The following is a 20,144-nucleotide window of genomic DNA, read 5'->3' on the forward strand; positions in this document are numbered from 1 at the left end:
AATGGGTTTGCATGTGGTAGTCATGAGTGCTGGTTAAGGCGATTCAGTGATCGTGTGATTAATTTGATTTCATTTAAAGTTTTTCTGCTTCAGGGATTGATGTTTATCTACAAAAAGGCAACTCTGAATATGAACAACTGTGTAAGCGCTATTAATTTTGCAAGCAGGTAGTTGTATAATATCTTGAAGTTTATGCTTTTATATCTGTGATCTAAATACTATAGAGGACCTAATTATCTCTGCTGTTACTCTGGGTCCAAATGCATTTTCAGATATTCTCTTGAGGTTTCCCTGAGAATTTCTTAGGTGTTCCAGCGATGTTTTCGTCTGTGGAGTACTTTTATAATTGGATTGTGAGTGTAAGTTCTGCAAAAGGTGATTTGGATTCATCTCAGAGATAAAAGTATATAATACTGTTCAAGAATGACTCCAGCAAAATATACATCTTGCAGAGGTTGTAAAGGACAACTCCCTTTGGGTAATCTTTACCTAATTAAGCGTTACTATATTCTCTTAATTTATTCTAAAACAGAAATAGGTATTGTATAAAAGTTCATTAATCAAACCCCTTTTTGTAGTGTAGAAAGACAACAGCAAACTTAATTGTCCCCATTTTTTTTAACTGGCCCATTTTAAGTTTTTCCAATGTGCAACAATTGCCCAGAGGATAAAATTGACAAGTTAACTACGTGGGGGCACAGTTGTAATATTGTTTTTTTATTACAACTTGTTATGGTTATTTCCCAATAAAGTATTTTGCTGGTTTACCTGTTGCTTTTGCTTCTGTTTAGCACAGCAGTTTAAACAGACCATCTGAATTTATGCTATAAATTTGAACATAAAATCCAGTGTTTATTATGAAATGCTTAAGTTCTTTCTTGACCAGAAATTCAGAATAGTTACTTATAGACAACATGCACTTTGAAATACTTGGAATACAAAGTGCTACATAAATCATAAGACTGCTGGAAAGTGATTTCAGTGAATAGCAGGTTCCTTGAAGAGTGGCATTTTATTGGTCTTATATATTCCCAAACTTGTACAGAACGTGCCATAATTTAAACAATCCTCGTGTATTTGTCATCCTTGTGTGATCAGTGTCCCACCCTTATTGGCAGTTATTGTCCTGAAGAAATTCAATATTTTGTGCAAGATCACCGATGTCTTCAAATCCATTCCTGTGGCTATTAGTCTCTTGGAGTAATTATTGTGATTGCACATGATAGATGGTTATACCTTTCCTTTTCCAATGCACTGTAATAAAAGCTCAAAACCTATTTCATCCAGAAGTTTTTAGGTCCCAAGTCTTAGAAATGTATGAACAACCATAAACTGCATGAAACTGCTTTCATGCAAAGATGAAATGTGCATTAGAAAGTATAGGAATATGTTAAAAAGACATTCTCATATTTACAAAATTGTTTTTTAAATAGCTTCATTTCTTGATTAGTGGTTATCCTAGTGTGAAAATAATAAAAACTGGTTAAGTAAAGGGTACACAGAACACACTTCAGTCCATGCAATCCATTAAAGAACTGCAGTCAATTTTAACAGCATCTAAAGTGAGCTTCCCCCCAAATGTAATCATAGGTTCCAAAAATGGACTGTTGTGACAGGAGGAAAAATCCATTAATTCATCTTCCATGAAGTCATTGGAGTCTTCCTCACTAGTTCCACTCAGCAAGACATTAGAAGGTATATAATCTCCAGTTGTGTCTGTGCTGCAAGATATTTGTGTCTTTGTGGAAAACTCCGATTCTTGTGACAAGCTCTTAATGTATGGGCATGTGAATTGGCCTTTGTATGTTCCTAGACCCTGTGACTGGCATGGAGGACAGGAAGTTTGACTACTGTCGCGCTCTTGAGATTGCTGTTCCTTAGGCTCTCCTGAAGGTAAGATGTTCCTTTCTGAAACAGTTCTGGATACATTTAATGACTCCTCAGGTATTTCCTCTATTTCTATGGTGTTTGGTTCTTCATTGCTGGATGTTGAATTATTATACAGCTCATAAACTAGCTTCATATGCCCCTAGCAAAAGAAGGAAAACACAGAATCAAAAAATTGTGATCACTTCCAGGTCATGGGTCAGCAGTCTCTATTTGTTACTGGGATCATCTGATTGTCATTCTATGTCCTATTTTAAAACGTATCTATAAAAATGAAATATGATACTTATTTAATGCACAATTACCATTCTGTTTCACATTTACAAAATTTAAAAATATATTGGTAGTTATAGAGATCAATATAGGAACATGTACAATTGCCAGATTTCTTTGAAAATTAATATTTTTGTTGAAAACACAAATTCTGTTCATAAATTCTGTTCATAAAACGATTCACTGAGGTTTTCTTAAGTAAAGAAAATTAGTATTCTAACATTCAAAGATGTCTGCAGTGCAACCCTCAATTTTCAATGAAATATTTTTTCAAGCCTTCCCAGAAACCAGGTGTTAAATATTGCTCATACATTTCTATATACCATACCTAGTATTATTCTACGCATTGAAATATGCACATATCGCTGTGAATATTGATCGTTTGCCATAGAATTTGAGCTCTCGTCTCACAAGCATTTCCTACTCCGTCCAGCAGGTGGCAACCTTGAAGCATAACAAATTGATGCGGCTAAAAATATTATCAGGTTCTTTTCTTTTGAATAAACTTTTATTTTTATTTACGACCTTTCATCCCAGAGCACTTTAAATGCAGGAGGGGACCCATCTCATCCACAACTAAATTAAAGTACTTACCTGGCTTGTCTACAGACGTTATTGATATGCTACATAGCAGATAAAATGGAAAAGTAAGAAATTGTTTCACCAAATAAATTAAAGGGAACATCTGGAAAGCCCAGACTATGCAAGTGCGGAGAACAATTTAACCGTAAGGCAAAGGTACCATGCAATACCGGTTATTTAACTGATATCAACGCACCACAGTCTAATAAAGGAACAGCCGACAAGACCATTTTCAACCGAAATAGGGTGGAATACAGTAGATGGTGTCCCAGCACCTATATATACCTTGACTGCAGCATACTCTTTGGCCCATTTACTGTTGGCAGGATCTGGAACATTACCAGGTATGATGCAGAAACAACAGGGAGAAGGCCTGAGGAGAAAAGGGTAACTTTTTTCTTCTTCTGTCTTCTATATCTCATAATAAAAACTGTTCAAAGTAATTAAAAAAGTAGTGATAAAATATTATATATTATGACTTCACACACTACATTATCAAAAGGGCTCATTCCTTACTTTGTTAGCGAGGCTTAATATGATTATTTGCAGTTCAGCTCACATTGGTTTAATACTTGAAATACTGGTGTATCCTAATTTTACTTAAGAGTACGTGTCTTGATTATTCTTCTCTATGATGTACTGTTATGTGGATGGAATATTTAGCAGGTGTAGGATTGTGACTACAAGATCTATCTCTGAAGTGGAGGATTCTTTACCTTCGTTGTACCGAGACCCGACACAAAAACACCAAAAAAAGCCACACTAGGAAAGAAACTAAAACTGTTGTTGGCCATATCACCAAAAGCTGGTCGTCTTCTCCTGAAATAAAAATGTTAAACTCATTAGGTCATTGGGTGTGTATCAGAAGTCACTGACTTGATTACCAAGTAGAGAGATTTAAAAGACAGCAAAATATTAGCTGATGCTAAGAGTACTTATTACATGTACATAGAACATGTGGTTTATATTGTGTATTATACTTCATACCTAGTTCATGATCATGTTGTTTATATTTTACAGGCAGCATTTCTTAACTTTTTCATGGAAATGTGCAAATAAAATTACAAAGCCTTTGCATTTATGTGTGCATATTTGTGCAACCCTATAGGTATTTTTTCAACTTACGTTCAGGATAAGCAGTAAAAGTATATTTTTCCCCTTTCCGTCCTTCACCTGTGTCTGTGGAAGCTGTCATCCATAGATAGTAGGAAGCAGCAGGCTGCAAGTCACTGATGGTATAACTTCTGTGAGTGGGATCTATCGGACCTGGAACAGCCACAAATACCTTCATTTTCTGAACCTTATAGCAAAGTCCTAACATAGACCCACTTTTAGAATTGCAACAATTAAAATATAACTGACACGTCAAAGATCTCGCCATCTTGGCATTTTCATTCGCATCTGTTGAAAAGGATACAAAATGCACATGGCTGCATCCATCCGTCTGTTTTTATGATCAAGTCAGTGGAAATACACAAAAAGCTCATAAGACAAGACTGCGCGCAACCTAGATTTGTAGAGTTTTTTCAGTGTTCTGTACATTTGCATATGCAAATGTTGAGACCACATTCAAAAATGCATCAACTAAAATAATATTGGCAGGGGCTCACACTTTACAACCACCACCCACATAGATAACTGGATATAGAAATACAAATGGAGACCTAGAAAGTTCATGAGGTTAAACGTTGCATACCATACTTCTGTAGATGTCCTTGGATATTTTTTAGGTAAAGATTGTAGCTTTTAAGGCATCCTCTTTTGTCCTGCTCCGAAATTTCTTTCCAATACACAGTTAAGCTCCTGTTGTCCCATTGTCTGACGTTTAGCTTTGGACCCTGAGATGGAACTTAAAAAAACATACTGATGAGAGAGATAAGAACCATAATTCAAAAATTCCAAATTGGATGTAATGGTGATTACTTACCTGATTGCCAGGAGTATGCATTGACAAAACCTGCCTTTCCAAGCCCCTGGTCATACAGAGCATAGACAGCACCTTTATAGCACACACAAGGCTGAACATTTTCTATATTTGGGAAGGAAAGAAAGTTTAAGATAATGTAGCATACACCATGTCCATCATTAATTTAAAATTGATATGATTTTTTTTTAAATGTTAGTTTCTGAAATGTAGTGAAGACAATCATATAAGGTTGTATTTCAGATATTAAAGTGCACTTTTAAAATGCCTCAGTCAACACTTTTATCAGAAGATCACAGTATGTCCAAAAAGCCTATAAATTATTTTTCAAAAGAATCAAAGTTTCATTAGTTTGAACTCGGCTTGACCGTTTGTAAGAGAAATTAAGAACTTTGAAAGTTTATGGCTAACATACAGCATTTAACAATATAGCTCTTGATGTTCTAAGAGAGCCTGAAATATATATATATACACAGTATCTCACAGATACAATGTGCAGTATACACTGCATGTTGTCTGTCAGTTATATTAATTCGATTCTGGATGTTTTGCGGGCCACTGCACTGATTTACCAGAGAAGGCAGGCAAGAGAATACAGTTATCTGTGTGGGTCTGGAGAACCTGCGCAAGATCTGCCTAGTTTTAGCAAGGGATAAAGTTGACCAGTTTATGATTTTGAGTCATTTCTTCAGATATGGCCTTATGAAGTCAACATAAATATCTGAGAATCAAAAACATGAGCTAAGAATCTTAGAGGGCCTACTTCAGAATATTAACATGTCACATTAACAAAATGTCCTTATCATTTCTGCTGTAGTCAGAAATATGAATTCATTTTAAAGAGATTATGAGGGATAAAGATTACCCTTTTCAGTTATCAGGGGATTTTAATTTTTTTATATGGGTTAATGCCTGTTGTCCAAGTCTCTAATTTCTTTCACATGTATTCACTTTTTAGTAAAGGTAATTTTGAATGTCTCCAACAATTCATGTCCTTGCCATTGAAATTTAGGATTCTTTGACATTTAGGCCGTTTATGAACTGTTCTCCGAGTTCTACTCTTGTCCAGTAATGCAAAGTGAGCTTTGCTGCTTTTCTAAGTGAGCTATGATAAATTGATGACGTGGAAAAGCTACAGACTCACTTGAATCTCGTGCATAATTGGAAGAAAATGTTAATTGTGATCTTTCAGCAATAGCCTACCAGTTCTGTGGTACTTTCTCTTCATACCTGATATGACAGTTGAAAGCTGGTGATGACTGAGCCTCTTCCAGGTGAGGCTGAGTTTAGTGTCCTTGTATGCCTGGGACCACTCCACAATGTAGCTATGTAAAGGCATAGGGGAGTCCAGGGGGGGATCCCATGATATCATAATGCTGTTGTTGCTATGTGGTAGACAAGTCACATTTCTTGGGGAGGGAAAAGATGACAAATCTGTAAAGCAATAAGTATGTCAGTATTCAAGTTTGAAAAGATCCAGTCTTTTGGAAGATTCAATCAGGGGGCAAGAAGAAAACGGAACTCTTGCCCTAGGAAGAAGCTGCCCTGATTGAAACAATGTATTCAAAGGCAGGCCGAATAAAATTAATTTTAAAAAAATTAAGGCACCGATTCGTGCCTCGCGTCAACTTTTGTAGGTATGTGTGCAGTAATTGAAAAGAAATTCAAATCTTGAATAGCTCAGAATCAAAGCCTTTCGCCCAAATGAATCCACTTACTTAAGAAAGATATCAATCAGGTCATACACAAGTCAAAGACTACTATTATAGTAAAACAGTGTCAACACAGTGTGGTGTATAAAGAAATATCCAATATTTGGAAGTGATCCAAGAGGGAACTGTAGCAGCAAGCCAGCTGCAAAAGAATAGATACAGCATAAATCCACAATGCACGATCAAATAAGAGAGTGAACCTTTCCCACCACACCTCTTCCTGTTATTCCTGGCTTCATCCGGTCTTCTTCACACACCTAAAGAAGGCACTGTAGCCAAAACTTTGGAATCTTTGCTCTTTCCTTTTACTTTTCGGTATATATAGTAATATTTGGTTAGACATTTAACAAATTACACCTAAAGGTTTTATCAAACAATTTCTAATTAAAACAGCACCGTTTTCTGCGCCAGTAAGTAAAGTCTGTACCTGACAATATTGGAATGCTGATGGTGGCAGGAGGTGAGCTTCCTTTGGAGTTGAAAGCAGACACGGTAACGGTACAGTGGGAGCAGAGCACAGGCTTGCTGTAACTGTTGTTGGTAATGTAAACCTCAGACAGCTTTTTCTCCACTAGATCCTCAACAAGAACTTTGTAGCCAAGTACCACCCCTCTCGCCTCAGACCTGGCTAGTTGCTGTTAGCAAAAGTAAATCAGCAAGCAACAGATTAAGCAAAATAAGCAATATGAAAAAGATCTTTTTTTAATGCTCTGATACAAGCTCAGCATATCTCAGTCCATTACAGCAGTATTCTGTTCTATTAATAATAATGCCTTACACGTATATGGTGTTTTTCTGGACATGCCACACAAAGTGCTTTACAGGTAGTAGGGACTCCACTTCTCTACCACATAATTTTAGCCCCAAGTGAATCATGTGACAGCAGCCAGAGTGCACCAGTACACTCGCCACACACCAGCTAGTAGTGGGGAGGAGAACAGAGTGATGAGGCTAATTCAAAGATGGGGATTATTAGGAGGCTATGGCTGGTAAAGTCAGTGGGGACTTTGGCCAGGACACTGGGTTTAATACCCCTACTTTTTTTTAAAAGCTCCTTGGAATTTTTAATGACTGCAGAGAGACAGGACCTCGGTTTTACATTTCATCTGGAGTTCCGTGCTTTTTTTTCAGTATAGTGTCCCAGTCACTGTACTAGGGCATTAGGACCCACACAGACCGCAGAGTGATCACCCCCTGCTGGCCCCACTAACACCCCTTCCAACAGCAACCTTAGCTTTCCCAGGAGGTCTCCCATCCAAGTACTGACCAGACTCACACCTGCTTAGCTACTTATCTACATAAGCACAATATATGCCTTGAGGCTCAATTGAATTAGAAGTGATCACAATGAATTAAAATGGTAAGTATATTCAAAGCATCTTTAAGGAAAGTTTTTGGCTTTGGGTTGCTTATAGCACTATCACTTGTACAACTTCTACTCTAATATTTTAGGCCAGGTTTTATTCCATATTTTTAGGATCGATGAATGGGTTTGATCTTTCATGTAATGGGTGTGAAGATATTGACTGTCTGGTAAAACAATAATTCAAAGATTCTGTAAATTAAACTCTTTGTTAAGACAGTTTTGTTAAGGTAAAATGGTCAAAATTATTGCCCCCTTTTAAGTTTGGGATTTTGTGATTGGATAAATGTAAAAATTGACATGAATTCTTCTCATCCAAAAGGCTTACTGTGACGATTATCACAACTTTCAACAGCATCACTTGGGGGGGGGGTGCGATTCATCATTTCTTTTAAGTAATTTAGCCTTTTATTGTAAACTGAAACTTTCTGACTCTGTAGCTTTGGTTTCATTTTCACACATTTGCTGTATTTCAGATGCATGTAGAAAAAATACTGTTACTACTACTGAAGAGGGTCTCTAATTTGTCAGACAGTCACTGCCAGTTTTACTTCATGTTCCAGGCTGCTGGGTTAACCACAGAAGACAGATCAAAGATGGGAAAGAGTCTTCACAGAAAAGGTAAAGTCACCTGTTTCGCAAAAGTCTACATAAACAAGTGTGACCTTCCCACAATGAGTTTAACCTTATTAGCAAATCTAGTCTTTCTTTTCTGTTATTAATTCTATGTGATTCCTTGAAAACTGAATAATCACTACACTTGTTTAACTGCTTAAAATTTTATGCTCTATGGATTTACAGAGACATGTACTCCATACTCCTTACAAGAGTCCATAAAATGTGTGTTCTACACCCACACTTAATGTTCCACTTAATATTGTTATATAATTTTGGTTTGTTCTGATCTAAGTGCAACAGGCCTTAGAGGCATAGATATTTGGTTTTCGTGTTGTACAAAGAAGGGAAACAACACTATACTTGCCTTCCAAACTACACTAACAAACTTGTTTTTGGATTCTGAAGATTCCACAATATGCCAAACATCCAGCTTTTGGAGAGGATCTGTAAAAACAGCAAAATAATTTCCGTATTTATAAATCATTTCACAGTTTGTGGAGAATGATTATGTATCATGAATATGAGAGATGCAATGACAATATCCAGATAGATAGCAGGAGGATCAAAAAGTAGAATCTATCTTTTGTCCTCTTAGCAATTCTGTTAAAAGTAACCACCACTGACCTTAACTTTAACAGAATAAATGACTAATAACAGTCATGTACCCACAAAATGACCTATTTTATCGAAGTCTGTATACAGGTGCTTCTTGGATATTCCAGTTTTATAATCTGATGGATCCAATTATATTTTTATTAATGAGTTTCATTATTAATGTAAGGAAAACTACTTCGCTATGTGCAAACACATCTGCATAAACACATTGCTATTGAAAGAAGCAATATATAGTTAAAACAGCATTAATTTTAGTTTACAAGCATTGACTATAATAATAGCAAGACTGAAGTTTACAACTTTTACACCAGCATCACTGTACTGTATCTCTTTGAGAAAAAAATCAAGTTCTAAACAGATTATTTTAGCTATGCAGATATTGTCATTGCATCTCTCATATTCATAATTCTAAAAGTGTTCTAAAAAATCAGTGGCCTTAACATGGTAGGTTTTATTTTCCTTACTATCATAGAAATGAAACAAGGATGTGCCTCACTGATGAGCAATATTCAGTAATTCAGTAGTATTCAGGGAAACAACTTGTCATCCAACTAACAGAGACCTCAAACTGCTTATACAACCACAATAAATTATATCCTAAATCCTAGTTCTGCACATTCACCCAAAATAAAGCTAAAAAGACCTTCTGTCATCTTCATTGAATGGCTTATAAGCAAATCTAAGAAGCTATGTACAGTATGTACATAAAGAGCATTACATCAACATTTTTTAAATCAGACATACTAATCCGTTATGTGCAAAAGCAAGCAAGCCCACACAATGCCATACCTATTGCACGAAAACCTTAACCAACAAGGTACCCAGTAAAGTCAACAGATCTCTTGTGGTGCTACCACAGTCAGATCTAAGATTACTTCACTTAGATGCTAGAAATGAAATGCTTTTGAATATAAAGAGAAATGCAAACGATCGTTTTATAGGCTGTACACTACAGCAACTGCCTGACACTGCCAAACTGTGCATGTGTTTAGATAGGCTCAGCACCTTTCTATTCAGAATGATTAGTTTTTAATTAGTACCTCTTTTTCTGTAGAATATGTATTATCCCTCACCTTTTAATAATAATTACAGTTGACCTTAAAAGGCCTTTATAAATATCTGCATTTTTTTAAATACCAAAGTCTCTTACCAGAATCTTGGAATGTGCTGCTTAAAGCCTATTAATAGTGAAAAATTTATAAATATAAATCTAACCCTGAAAGTAGACTTAAATCAAGTAAAAAACGAGTCTAATGTGCAGTCATTTTTATCACTGTCTCTCCTCCCATGTGTGACAGAATCACAAAGGAAATGCACAATCTGACACAATCAAAAGTCATTTCAAGATTTATTCATTTCTCACACTTTTATTGCTGACTTTATTAACATATCACCCTACCCTAAGAAAAAGCACACAGTTAAAATCTAACAAAGTAGCCCCTTTTGCTAACTTATTTCATAGCACTAACAGCCTTATAGATACATTTGTTCCATTATTATATATAGATAATAAATATTAGTAAAACATTTTTGCTGAATTTGATCCAATTATTAAATGCCCAAAGCTGAGTTTCATTTCACATCACATTTCATCCACTCAGTACTTTGGTTCTTACATTTGACTTGATTTTTTTTTTTACAATTACCTGTCAAAAATAAGTGCCTATCGTCCATGTGTGCAATGCTTTTAGATTATTTCTAAGCAAGCGGTGCATCCCTTTACAGAAACATGAAATACGTAACTGAATTACCTGCTTCTCCTGTTGTCGTATTAACTGCTTCATTCCACTCGCTCCATATACCTTCAGTACAGCTCAGTTTACACCGAGCCTGGAATGTGTAAGTTGTGAAGGGCTGAAGACCACCACAGCTCAATGTATAGTTTGCAGTGGCCTTTAAGTAAGAAACAAGAATTATTACCGTAGATGTATATTACATTAAATGTTTAACAAGTAAAAGTAGAAAATGAAATGCTAAAAATGCATCGTTTGTATGCACAAAATAAATGATAGGGAAACGTCAACTATACTTAAGCAAGAAAAGCTATTTTTCACATGATTAAGAAGATTGTGGTCTAAGTTCTGACCTTCACTTAGTGGATTCTCCAAATAATTAATATTTAATAACCTGCATATTTAATCATCTGCAGATACTAACCATAACACCTTATTTACTTGAACACAATTGTACATAAGTATTAAAACTTCTAAACACTATTATTGGAAAACTATTTGAGGGGTAAACTATCTTTCAGAATCAGTCTATATGACAGATAAACTTAGGAGGTTTCACTTTTAGTTGAAACCTGTTTATGGTCATTTCTATTTTCAAATTGTTTTGATTTCATTACACAACACTCTGAAAGATTAAAACATTATGTAAAGAAAGTGAATTCAGTGGTGTAGAATATTTCTGTATCTCTCAGTCAATAGGAGATTGTATTTTGGTAGTTGGACTTTTATTCCATCTATCCATTTTCTAATGGGCAGGGTCGCCAGAGCCTGTACTGGCAAGCAATGCAGGATACACCCTGGATACACCAGTCAGTTGCAGGGCACACACAGACACAAACAAGCACACATTCAACCATGGTCAATTTTCCCAGAAACCAACTGACCAGACACCTGACAGTATGTCTTTTGATTGTAGGAGGACACTTGAGCACCCAGACGAAACCCGTATGAATGAGGAGAGAACATACAAACTGGACAGAGATCGTACCCCAGGTCTGGAAATGAATTGAGCAGTTTCCCCAGCACTGAAAAGGAGTAATTCAAGCCACTGCTTTGACCACCACCTTGACTCTCAATTTAATTTCAATTTCATAAAATACAGAAGTTAATTAAAGACCCGGGTATGTTTGCTGTTTTCATCATTGGCCTCCACCACAAAGTCACAACTCAAATCACACTTTCAGACAGAGGAAGAAACATTTTTTTTTTTACAAAGGGTGGAAATACCACCTTGGTCATTTCCCACCCAAAACCAAAGTGCAAAGATGATCCTTTTAGTGCTTCCTATAGATACGATGAGAAACAAACCAGGTTGTAAACAGATGGTTACCCATTGCAGTAAAATGCACTGCAGTGTAACAAATAGGCTATAACTGATATTCTCAAAGTTATTATCTGAAATAAAACTTAATGAATAAATTAGCTGTGGACTAAGCAAAGCACATAGCATATTGAATTTTGAGACCCTTTCATTCCAATTTGCTTAGTAAAGTAAAAAAAGAACAAACATTTTCTTAAATGTAGAAATGACACAGCAGGAGTTAAACAAACATTTGCCTATTGGTCTCTTACTTTGAAAGTTTGGTGTATCCAAGAGCTCTCCCCAACAATCTGGTATCGGACCTCCAAGAGCTGAGCCTTCTCTATATCCCTCCAATGTAACGTGCAATTCTGCGATGAGCAATTTAGCACGGTGACGTGCGGAGGGTGAAATTTGACTGCCGAAAAAGCAGGAATCAATGTTAAACCAAAATGAAGAGAGCACAATCAACAAAACCAGAAGGCCTATAGGGGTGCCCTTAAGATGGCCGGGACTTCCTCTTCCAGTCTTACTGAAAGTAATCCTGCACTCATTTTTAATGAAATTTTTGAACCTGCTAATCAATCTGCTTACTCCTCGTTATTGAACAGTGTAACTCATTCTTGTACACCTTACAATACAAAATATATAATAATACTAATGACCAGGTTCCAACCTCACCATCTGCAGTCATGACAACTCCCTCTTACTTTTACTGGTTCAAGATGTACAGTACTGCATCAGCATTCTTATTTCTATGTCCTCCTACTGCAACTTTGATTCGGTGTTCTTTGTTTTTTATATCTATGTCACCAAAGAGTTCCTGAAATATCTTCTACACAATGAACAATGTCTTGTTCTTGTAGGCTTAAAGTATGTTACTATTACACCTGATTTAAAAAAAAATCCTGTATTGTCCCCATGTACAGTACTATCTTTGTTCCAATTTGCCCTTTCTTGCAAACACCCAGAATGGGCAGTGATAGCTCATTTATGGTCCTATTTTGCTTCTGTTGAGCTTTTTAAACATTTTCAGTGTGGATTTAGACAGACACAGTTCTGCAATTGCCCTTTTAATATAAAAAAATTGCCGATGGCTTCTGACTCTGTGTTACATAATAATCCCTCTTCTGGATTTATGCATGCTATCAGACTGCAAGGAAAGGTATCCTGGGATCACTAGTACTTCCATTCATTAGTTTGGCAACCAAAGCCAAGATAAAAATCTGATACTGTCTAATCTACTCAGGGTGGTCCATAGGATTCTAAATAGTGGAATAGTAAACAGATGACAGAATATTAAATAGTACATTCTTAATATTTAACAGTAAAAATCCTTTTGATATTAACTTTGTAGTATTTTCATGATGCATCTTTGTTAATTTTTACCATCATGGACTTGTTTCACTGCTATATTACTGGCTCCGAGTTTTACTTTAGCAAACTAAATGGGGTGCTAATACTGTATTGCCGTTTCTGTTCCTTGCATCTCAGACAAAGATGCAAAGCTAAACTTCTTAAGTTAAACTGTGGCAAGACTGTGGTTGTGCTCATGGGCTCCAATCACCAGCTTTGCAAAGTTGTTGATTTCAGTGTTATTGATGGTGCTGAAATCAAACACATGGTGGAAGTTAGAAGCCTTGGTATAACTTTTGACCAATGATTGTCAAGTGAAGTGCATGCTAGGAATGTCACAAGAATATCATTCTTCCACCTGCTCAAGAACCTAGTGCTCCCTGTCTAAACCTCAGATTCACACAGTCAAACTTCAATTTTGCATTTTTTCAGCACTTAGAAAACTTGTCAGAAGAATGATATTGAAAATAATCACAATTCTAAATTATAGCAATTACAAAAGACAAAGCATTTGTTTACACATTTTGCCTGGCAGTTATTCAAGGATGAGAAGAAGGAGACCTCTTTCATGATTTTATCAGAAGCAGCTTCTTTGGCAGTTACCATGAGCTCAAACTTGTTTCCTTTGTCAGAAGCATGATAAACATTGAGAAAAAGAATGTTAAGAGATGAAGTAGATACAAATTAAAAACTGAAATATCCCATTGTACGAAAAGAACCACTTTACTTTCTGTAGGGCAGAACACTTTTTCAATGATACTTTCTGTACTTGGCATGCCCAGAAAGACACCTACCTATATCATTGAGGGTGAACTTCAGTGAGGGGGAAGATGCAGTTCCCAACTTATTTGATGCTGTAACCCAGACTGAGTATTTCACTTCTGAATGAAGCACTGGAAAAATCACATATTCAGAGCCAGAATGAGAGGCTAAACGCTTTGTACCATTATAAGACTCGGTTTTCACCCTGAAACAAAGAACAATAACCTCAAGTGAAACAAGCATTTAGTACTCTATTGGCATGTGTCACCGAGAGCAAGATAACAGCTATTTTCAATTTCCACAAGTGTTTTTGCAAATGTTATTTTAATGTATATGACTGGGTAGCAAAGGAAATGTTTTGCCATTTAAAGAACAGAAACTCAGTGACCTAAAACCTAATCCACAAAGAAACCATGCAGCATGAGTAATACTGTTGATGTTTAACGAAATTCATTCCAAGAACCTATAAAAGAACTCTCTGCCCCTTTATTCTGATTTAAAAAATAAATCTAAGTTTATATTCAAAAGATCCAGAAGGAATATTTGTTCTTCTCACTCACCAAAGCTCATATGTAGTTTCAATGTGTGTGTTACTTCCCTTTTTCCACCTGCATGTTATGTCTCCAAGATTTCCATTCTGAATACATATTAGGTTCTGGGGAACATCAGGTGGAACTGTAGGGCAACCACAGATTGTTTAGTGCTCAGAATGTAAAGGTCATGGTTTTAGTTCAAGTAATGTGTACAAAATACGTTGACTTCCTACACCGGAGATACCAAAGAAAGAAAGGCTACATGAACTACAGTCACTGAATTCAGATACCTTTTTTATTTGCAAAGATGCTGTCTACAAGCATCAGAGTATGAGAAAGACTAACACTATTTTGGCCAGTGTAAGGAAAATACATAACAAGCATTACACTACTGTAAGTGCTGTTTTTAAAACTGTTACCATCACTCACTTAAGGGATTGATACTTTCAAGAAGAGTACTTCTCCTCACTTGCAGGATGTTCAGATGGAACATTTAGGGAAGTGAACTTATTTTAATAAAGAAAGAGGCACTACACAAAGGGGCACTTTCAGATTAAAGACATGTTGCGCGTTTTCAATAATGACATTACATTTTCTCACAGTAAATATATCCTCTTGGTTTTCGTAATGCTTAATATTTCCTTGGCAGGCAATGGGATACAGAACTAAATTTAATTAAGGTGAAACTAAGAATGAACACACAGAGACATGCATGTACTTAGGTGTCCGAGACAAAGAACTGCAAGTGGTACTGAAATGGAATACTTACGTCCAGCAAGGATGTCTAATCCACATGGTTCATAGAGAGGTTCATCTGGTGCACACTTACAAACAAACACTGTTCTGTGTTTCCTCAGCTCTGTCTTCAATAACAGAGTTGTGGAATTGTATTCAATGAAATTATATTCCTGGTTTGTATCTCTAAAGATGGCTTTCCTGCATCTTCCTGTAACAAATTTCTTAAAGGTGCAGTACACTTCAATGCTTGAGCCCAGTTTGCCAAGTGTACCATTGGTGGCAGATATAGCACACAGTTTCTCTAAAAAAAGTACAGAAAACAACAACTTCAAACCTCTTTAAAACTTATCTGACACATGATCAAAACTGTCATTTAAATCACTTTGGTTTTTTTTCCTTTTGTAGCTAGAATTTGCAATTTGTCCGTCATGTTTTCTGTTAGCTCAAATTAATTTAATCAGAATCGGAGGTCAACCCTGCCACCCCCTTATACCGCGGCTTACACGTTCTTGTGATTTCACGTCATTCGAACCAATTTAAAACGGTACATTTTTATCATTTGTATTCTCCACTCACAGGAGAATATTTTATCTGTAATATCATCGCTGTTGCTCCTCCCTTCAGCAAATCTCCATTAATTACAAAAAGAGTAGCTAGAAACAGGTTTGTCCTAGGTATGAAATAGTGTGTATCGTTGTAATTTTAAGTTAATTAAAACTCACAACAGGATCCAAATAACATTAAGACACATCTGTGAAGTACGAGCGCAAAATGCATTCCTAAAATATTAAATATTAAAGACGAAAATACAATTCCGAACAGAACACAAGTAGATAATCCAGAACAGAACAGAATCTAGATAAACAAGTCAGATCATAATCATAAACATTCCCATTGATATTTCACATACTGAGTTTTACTTCAGCTCAGATCTATGAGGACAACGATTTAGCTTACATTTGCTTCGAGCAATACAACAGCAAGTGACATTCAAATGTTGCATTAAACATGTAATGAAATTAAGGTTTATAAACAGAAAACCCCAAACGTGGGAAAGGGTATTACGTACCACTTGCTCCTCTACTGCACAGCAGAAAGATCAAGTTGAGGGTAAACCAGCTCCATATGACAGGCATCAGGCTCCTTTAAAACAGCGGCAGGTTTTTCTATGGAAGAAACGGGCGCGACTTAGATTCCTGCTTTGGCTGTCAAACCTCGTCCTTCTGTAAGACGCCATGTCATTTTTAAATGTTGCAGTTTCTACCTTGATGTTGCATGTATGTCGTATAATATCCCGTTTTTAAAGGGATCATCAATGAAGCGTCAACAAATGTCCCGTCGAAGACCAGGACATGAGCATTACCTGATGCTGTATGTCCATGCACGCTTTTCTTCAACAGGAGCAATTCAGCGGGACCAGATTAAAAAGTATATTAACAAACATGCCAATTATGTTTACTAGCTAGCGGTGCTAAATAATCTTCATACCATGTCATGGTTTGCTGCCCACACTTATCTGATGCATTGCCACTATGATTTCTTAACAAACTCATGCATCAACTGTTTTTACAGTTATCTATGACCAAAACAAATCTAGATTTGACAATTTACATTGTCCTTTCACTTCATGGCTTGGAGAGAAAACTCAACAACAGCATTCGAATCTCACACATTAAAATAATACAAGCATATTGTTTTTGTCTCTGAAAATCAAGGCGCTGTTAACGTTAACTGCAATGTCGGCTAACTGAAGAATGTTATAATGCAGTATAAAGACATTTTAGACTAAAGAGTGGGAATTTTCCGACTCATTTATTGCTCACAAACTAGCAAAGGTAATTTATCTTTTTGATTGTATCAGTTAAATCCCGTAAACCAAATCAATTTACTCTAATTCTAGAAGCGTTGCAGCACCTGCCACTTACTAATCTGGTGGTGATCAGTTTCATGATCGTAATGTTGTACAGAACTCAGGAATTATTCCAGCATTCGCTTTGTAATCACTGAAGTCGTTGTAAAAAATTGTACTGATGTTCAACAGTAAACACCAAATCCGATGTGAATAAAGTCACCGCCTCGTATTACACTTCGATGTAAAAAACACTGATCTTCGCGTAGAAATCACCATTAATCCTAAAAAAAGACTTGATATTTATGAAAATGAAGCATCGAAAAACGTTTTTTTTTCTTAATACATTTTACTTGCCTACAGTATCCCAGTGGTGCATAGGTTTTCATATTTATGAATTCTCTGGAAGAACATCCTAACTTTGCAGGAGTACTTCACGGATACGAGACAAATGATCACGTCCTCAGCCCCGTACTGCACACCAGCGTGTCGTCAACAGTGGTTTCTTTAGTGCCTCTACTTGAGCTTTTTGCGACGTGATTCAACTCAACCATCCACGCGTGACCAGCTCTGTCCTCTGTTCCTCTGCTAACAGCAGGAGTTCAAAACCTGTTTTAATGTTTTGAAACGCAGACGCTTCACCAAAGCAAAATACTGCTTTATAAGAAAAAAAAGCAAAAAGGTTTTTTTTCTTTTCAAAAAGGTTCTTTAAAACTAGTAGACAATGTTGCACATTTCAATGCAGGGTTAGCTAAATAAAGATTTTTAATTTTTTATTAGGTCAGTCACCAGTGTATTAAGTCAATTCCTGCTAATTCTATTCTGTCTTTGGAACAGTATATGCACATACATGGTACAAAATAAGTTCAGAAACTGAATCTCTACCATTAGCTTTTGAATTGAATGGAAATAACTATTTTAATGTATATATTCAAGTGGATATATGAGATGATCAAATTAATCTATTTTCTATTCCAAACGAATACGTATCAATGCACACCCTTCGGGGTTCTCATCCATTACTGACAGAACAGTTGAACTGTGCATATTTGTAACCTAGAAAATCGTGATCAAGAATTATTAAAAGAAAATGGTTACGAGAGGTTCCAATTTGGACCTCTAGCTTGTGGATTTAAGTATCTAAGTGATCCGCAGATTTCAGCCAACCATTTTTTGACATGTCTTAACAACATGGCTGGTAGCTTGTTCTTGCCTCTCACAACCTTTTTGTCTGAAAAGTGCCTCCTCTTCTTAGCTCTATGTACTTCCCCTTAAGTTTCCATTTGTGTCCTCTGGTTCGTGTTTCGCTGTTGAGTTGCAAGAAGCAGGGTTAGGGTTTGTCGATTCCTTGCAGGATTTTGAGCACTGCATAGTCCTTGTAGTCTTCTCTGTTCAAGACTAAAAAAAACCCTCAGTTTTTTACATGTCAAAGTAGGACTTCCTTTTGAACCTCTCAATATATACGGTTGCTCTGCTTGTGACTGATTCCAAAACAGCAACATCTACCATAATGTGGTGATCAAAATTCTCCATAATATTTGAAATGATGCATTGCTCTTTTATACAGCAGGTGCAGAAAGTAAAATGTTATTAATCCAGAGTTTGTTTAGATTATAATTTAATTTATACCATGATAAAATCAAAAGTTCAAGACGCTGTCTATTCACAAATGTATCAACCCGGTAGCTGATAACAGCTTTTTTCCACATAATTGTTCTACTCAGTTATTTCTACGCAATAGAAAGCCACTGTCAAGCCTATCAAGTGTTAATAACCAATTGCTAATGATGAGTCAAGGTTGTGATTTAATTCTGGCACTATTTTAATATTCATCATTCACAGACAAGTAAATCCTCTTTAGCTTTCAGCTGATGAACCTTATCAGCCTTATTAAAATGGAAATATTTTCTTTTGTGCTATGCAGTCTGAACATCATCATTGGGAAGAAGGAGAGTTTTTTAAAGGTCTTCCATTTTATCTCTAAAAATAATTCAGGGAGAATCCTACAAACTTCAAAATTCTGTGATAAATAAATGTCTCTTTCAAGGAAAAGACCACCTGCATATTGAATCAGTGTTGCTATTAATTTGGATTCCAAACTGAATCCAAAGAAATAAAACAAAGTGTTGCCTTCGTTATAAGAAAACAAAATGAGGAGGTAGTGTACTTAAAAAAACATTTGTTACGTCTGCACATTGTAGAAAAACTGAATGTACCAAACCTAAAGGTAATAGACAGGTGGGTAATTTCTGGACTTTCAGGACTCAGTGTAGTTTAACCGCAACTCAGCACTGGTAATAGAAATGACTGTTCAAAGGTTAAGTATATGTGACAGCAAGGTGAATGTACAGTATAGAACCTCCCATTTGTCACTTATTTGTAACTTACTGCTTCTTCAAATTCATACTTATAAAAGGGTTTTTAGTAACTTCTATGTGGTCTAGTGAACACCAGCTGTGATAAAGGACACCAGAGAAAGTGCTATAATGAATAAACAACACTTGCCTATCCCACAAGTGTAGACTTTTTTGTGTTCTCTTCATTCTTTGAAGCATTTTTAAAATACCGCACAGAGGTAGTATTTCTGAATGCCTAACTGCAAGGGAAAAAGGCTCACAATGTAAGAGATCACATAAAATGATTTAGGAGCTTCATAGATTTCTATGTGATTCATAGAATTAACTGTGAAATGTATTACATCAGTGGGGTGGCATGGTGGCACAGTGATCAACATTGCTGCATCACATTACTAGGCCCTGGGTTCAATTCTTGACCTGAGGTGCTCTCTGTGTTGAGTTTGTATGTTGTCTCCATGTTTGCATGAGGTGCTCTGATTTCCTCCTACAGTTTGCTTGCGCCAGTTGCTTTCTGGAATAAACTTGGGCTCCTTCATGACCCA

General features: G+C 36.2%; 1 protein-coding gene and 1 long non-coding RNA gene across 3 annotated transcripts; one reads left to right on the forward strand and one right to left on the reverse strand.

Annotated features, from left to right (window-relative positions):
- Positions 1-827: 827 nt before the first annotated feature.
- On the reverse strand, positions 828-17,721 carry il12rb2 (interleukin 12 receptor, beta 2a). Its single transcript, XM_088928244.1, has 16 exons — positions 17,322-17,721; positions 16,466-16,562; positions 15,428-15,697; positions 14,686-14,800; positions 14,158-14,330; positions 12,280-12,425; positions 10,726-10,867; positions 8,724-8,803; positions 6,806-7,013; positions 5,897-6,100; positions 4,670-4,771; positions 4,439-4,591; positions 3,868-4,008; positions 3,459-3,561; positions 3,028-3,115; positions 828-2,029 (listed from the first exon to the last, which is right to left on the reverse strand). Exons 2-16 carry the CDS (start codon positions 16,530-16,532, stop codon positions 1,511-1,513), a joined length of 2,511 nt encoding a protein of 836 aa, XP_088784370.1. The 5' UTR covers positions 16,533-16,562; positions 17,322-17,721; the 3' UTR covers positions 828-1,510.
- LOC148823552 (uncharacterized) lies at positions 1,556-11,821 on the forward strand. Of its 2 annotated transcripts, XR_016093783.1 has the most exons (4): positions 1,556-1,695; positions 1,814-1,893; positions 8,305-8,362; positions 11,624-11,821. It is a non-coding gene; the product is annotated as an uncharacterized LOC148823552 (long non-coding RNA). The 2 variants fall into 2 exon arrangements; XR_016093782.1 differs by lacking the exon at positions 1,556-1,695 and having other exon boundaries at positions 1,759-1,893.
- Positions 17,722-20,144: the final 2,423 nt, after the last annotated feature.

Source organism: Atractosteus spatula, chromosome 11, assembly GCF_055471065.1.
Source record: "Atractosteus spatula isolate fAtrSpa1 chromosome 11, fAtrSpa1.hap1, whole genome shotgun sequence".
In the NCBI taxonomy this organism is placed as follows: domain Eukaryota; kingdom Metazoa; phylum Chordata; class Actinopteri; order Semionotiformes; family Lepisosteidae; genus Atractosteus; species Atractosteus spatula.

Coding starts and splice junctions, on each gene's coding strand:
- il12rb2 (XM_088928244.1), bottom strand. CDS start 16,532: ATGCCTGTCATATGGAGCTGGTTTACCCTCAACTTGATCTTTCTGCTG. Junction 14,801..15,427: donor ATTAGACATCCTTGCTGGAC/GTAAGTATTCCA, acceptor GTTGCCCTACAG/TTCCACCTGATGTTCCCCAG. Junction 4,772..5,896: donor GCTTTCAACTGTCATATCAG/GTATGAAGAGAA, acceptor TCCCAAATATAG/AAAATGTTCAGCCTTGTGTG.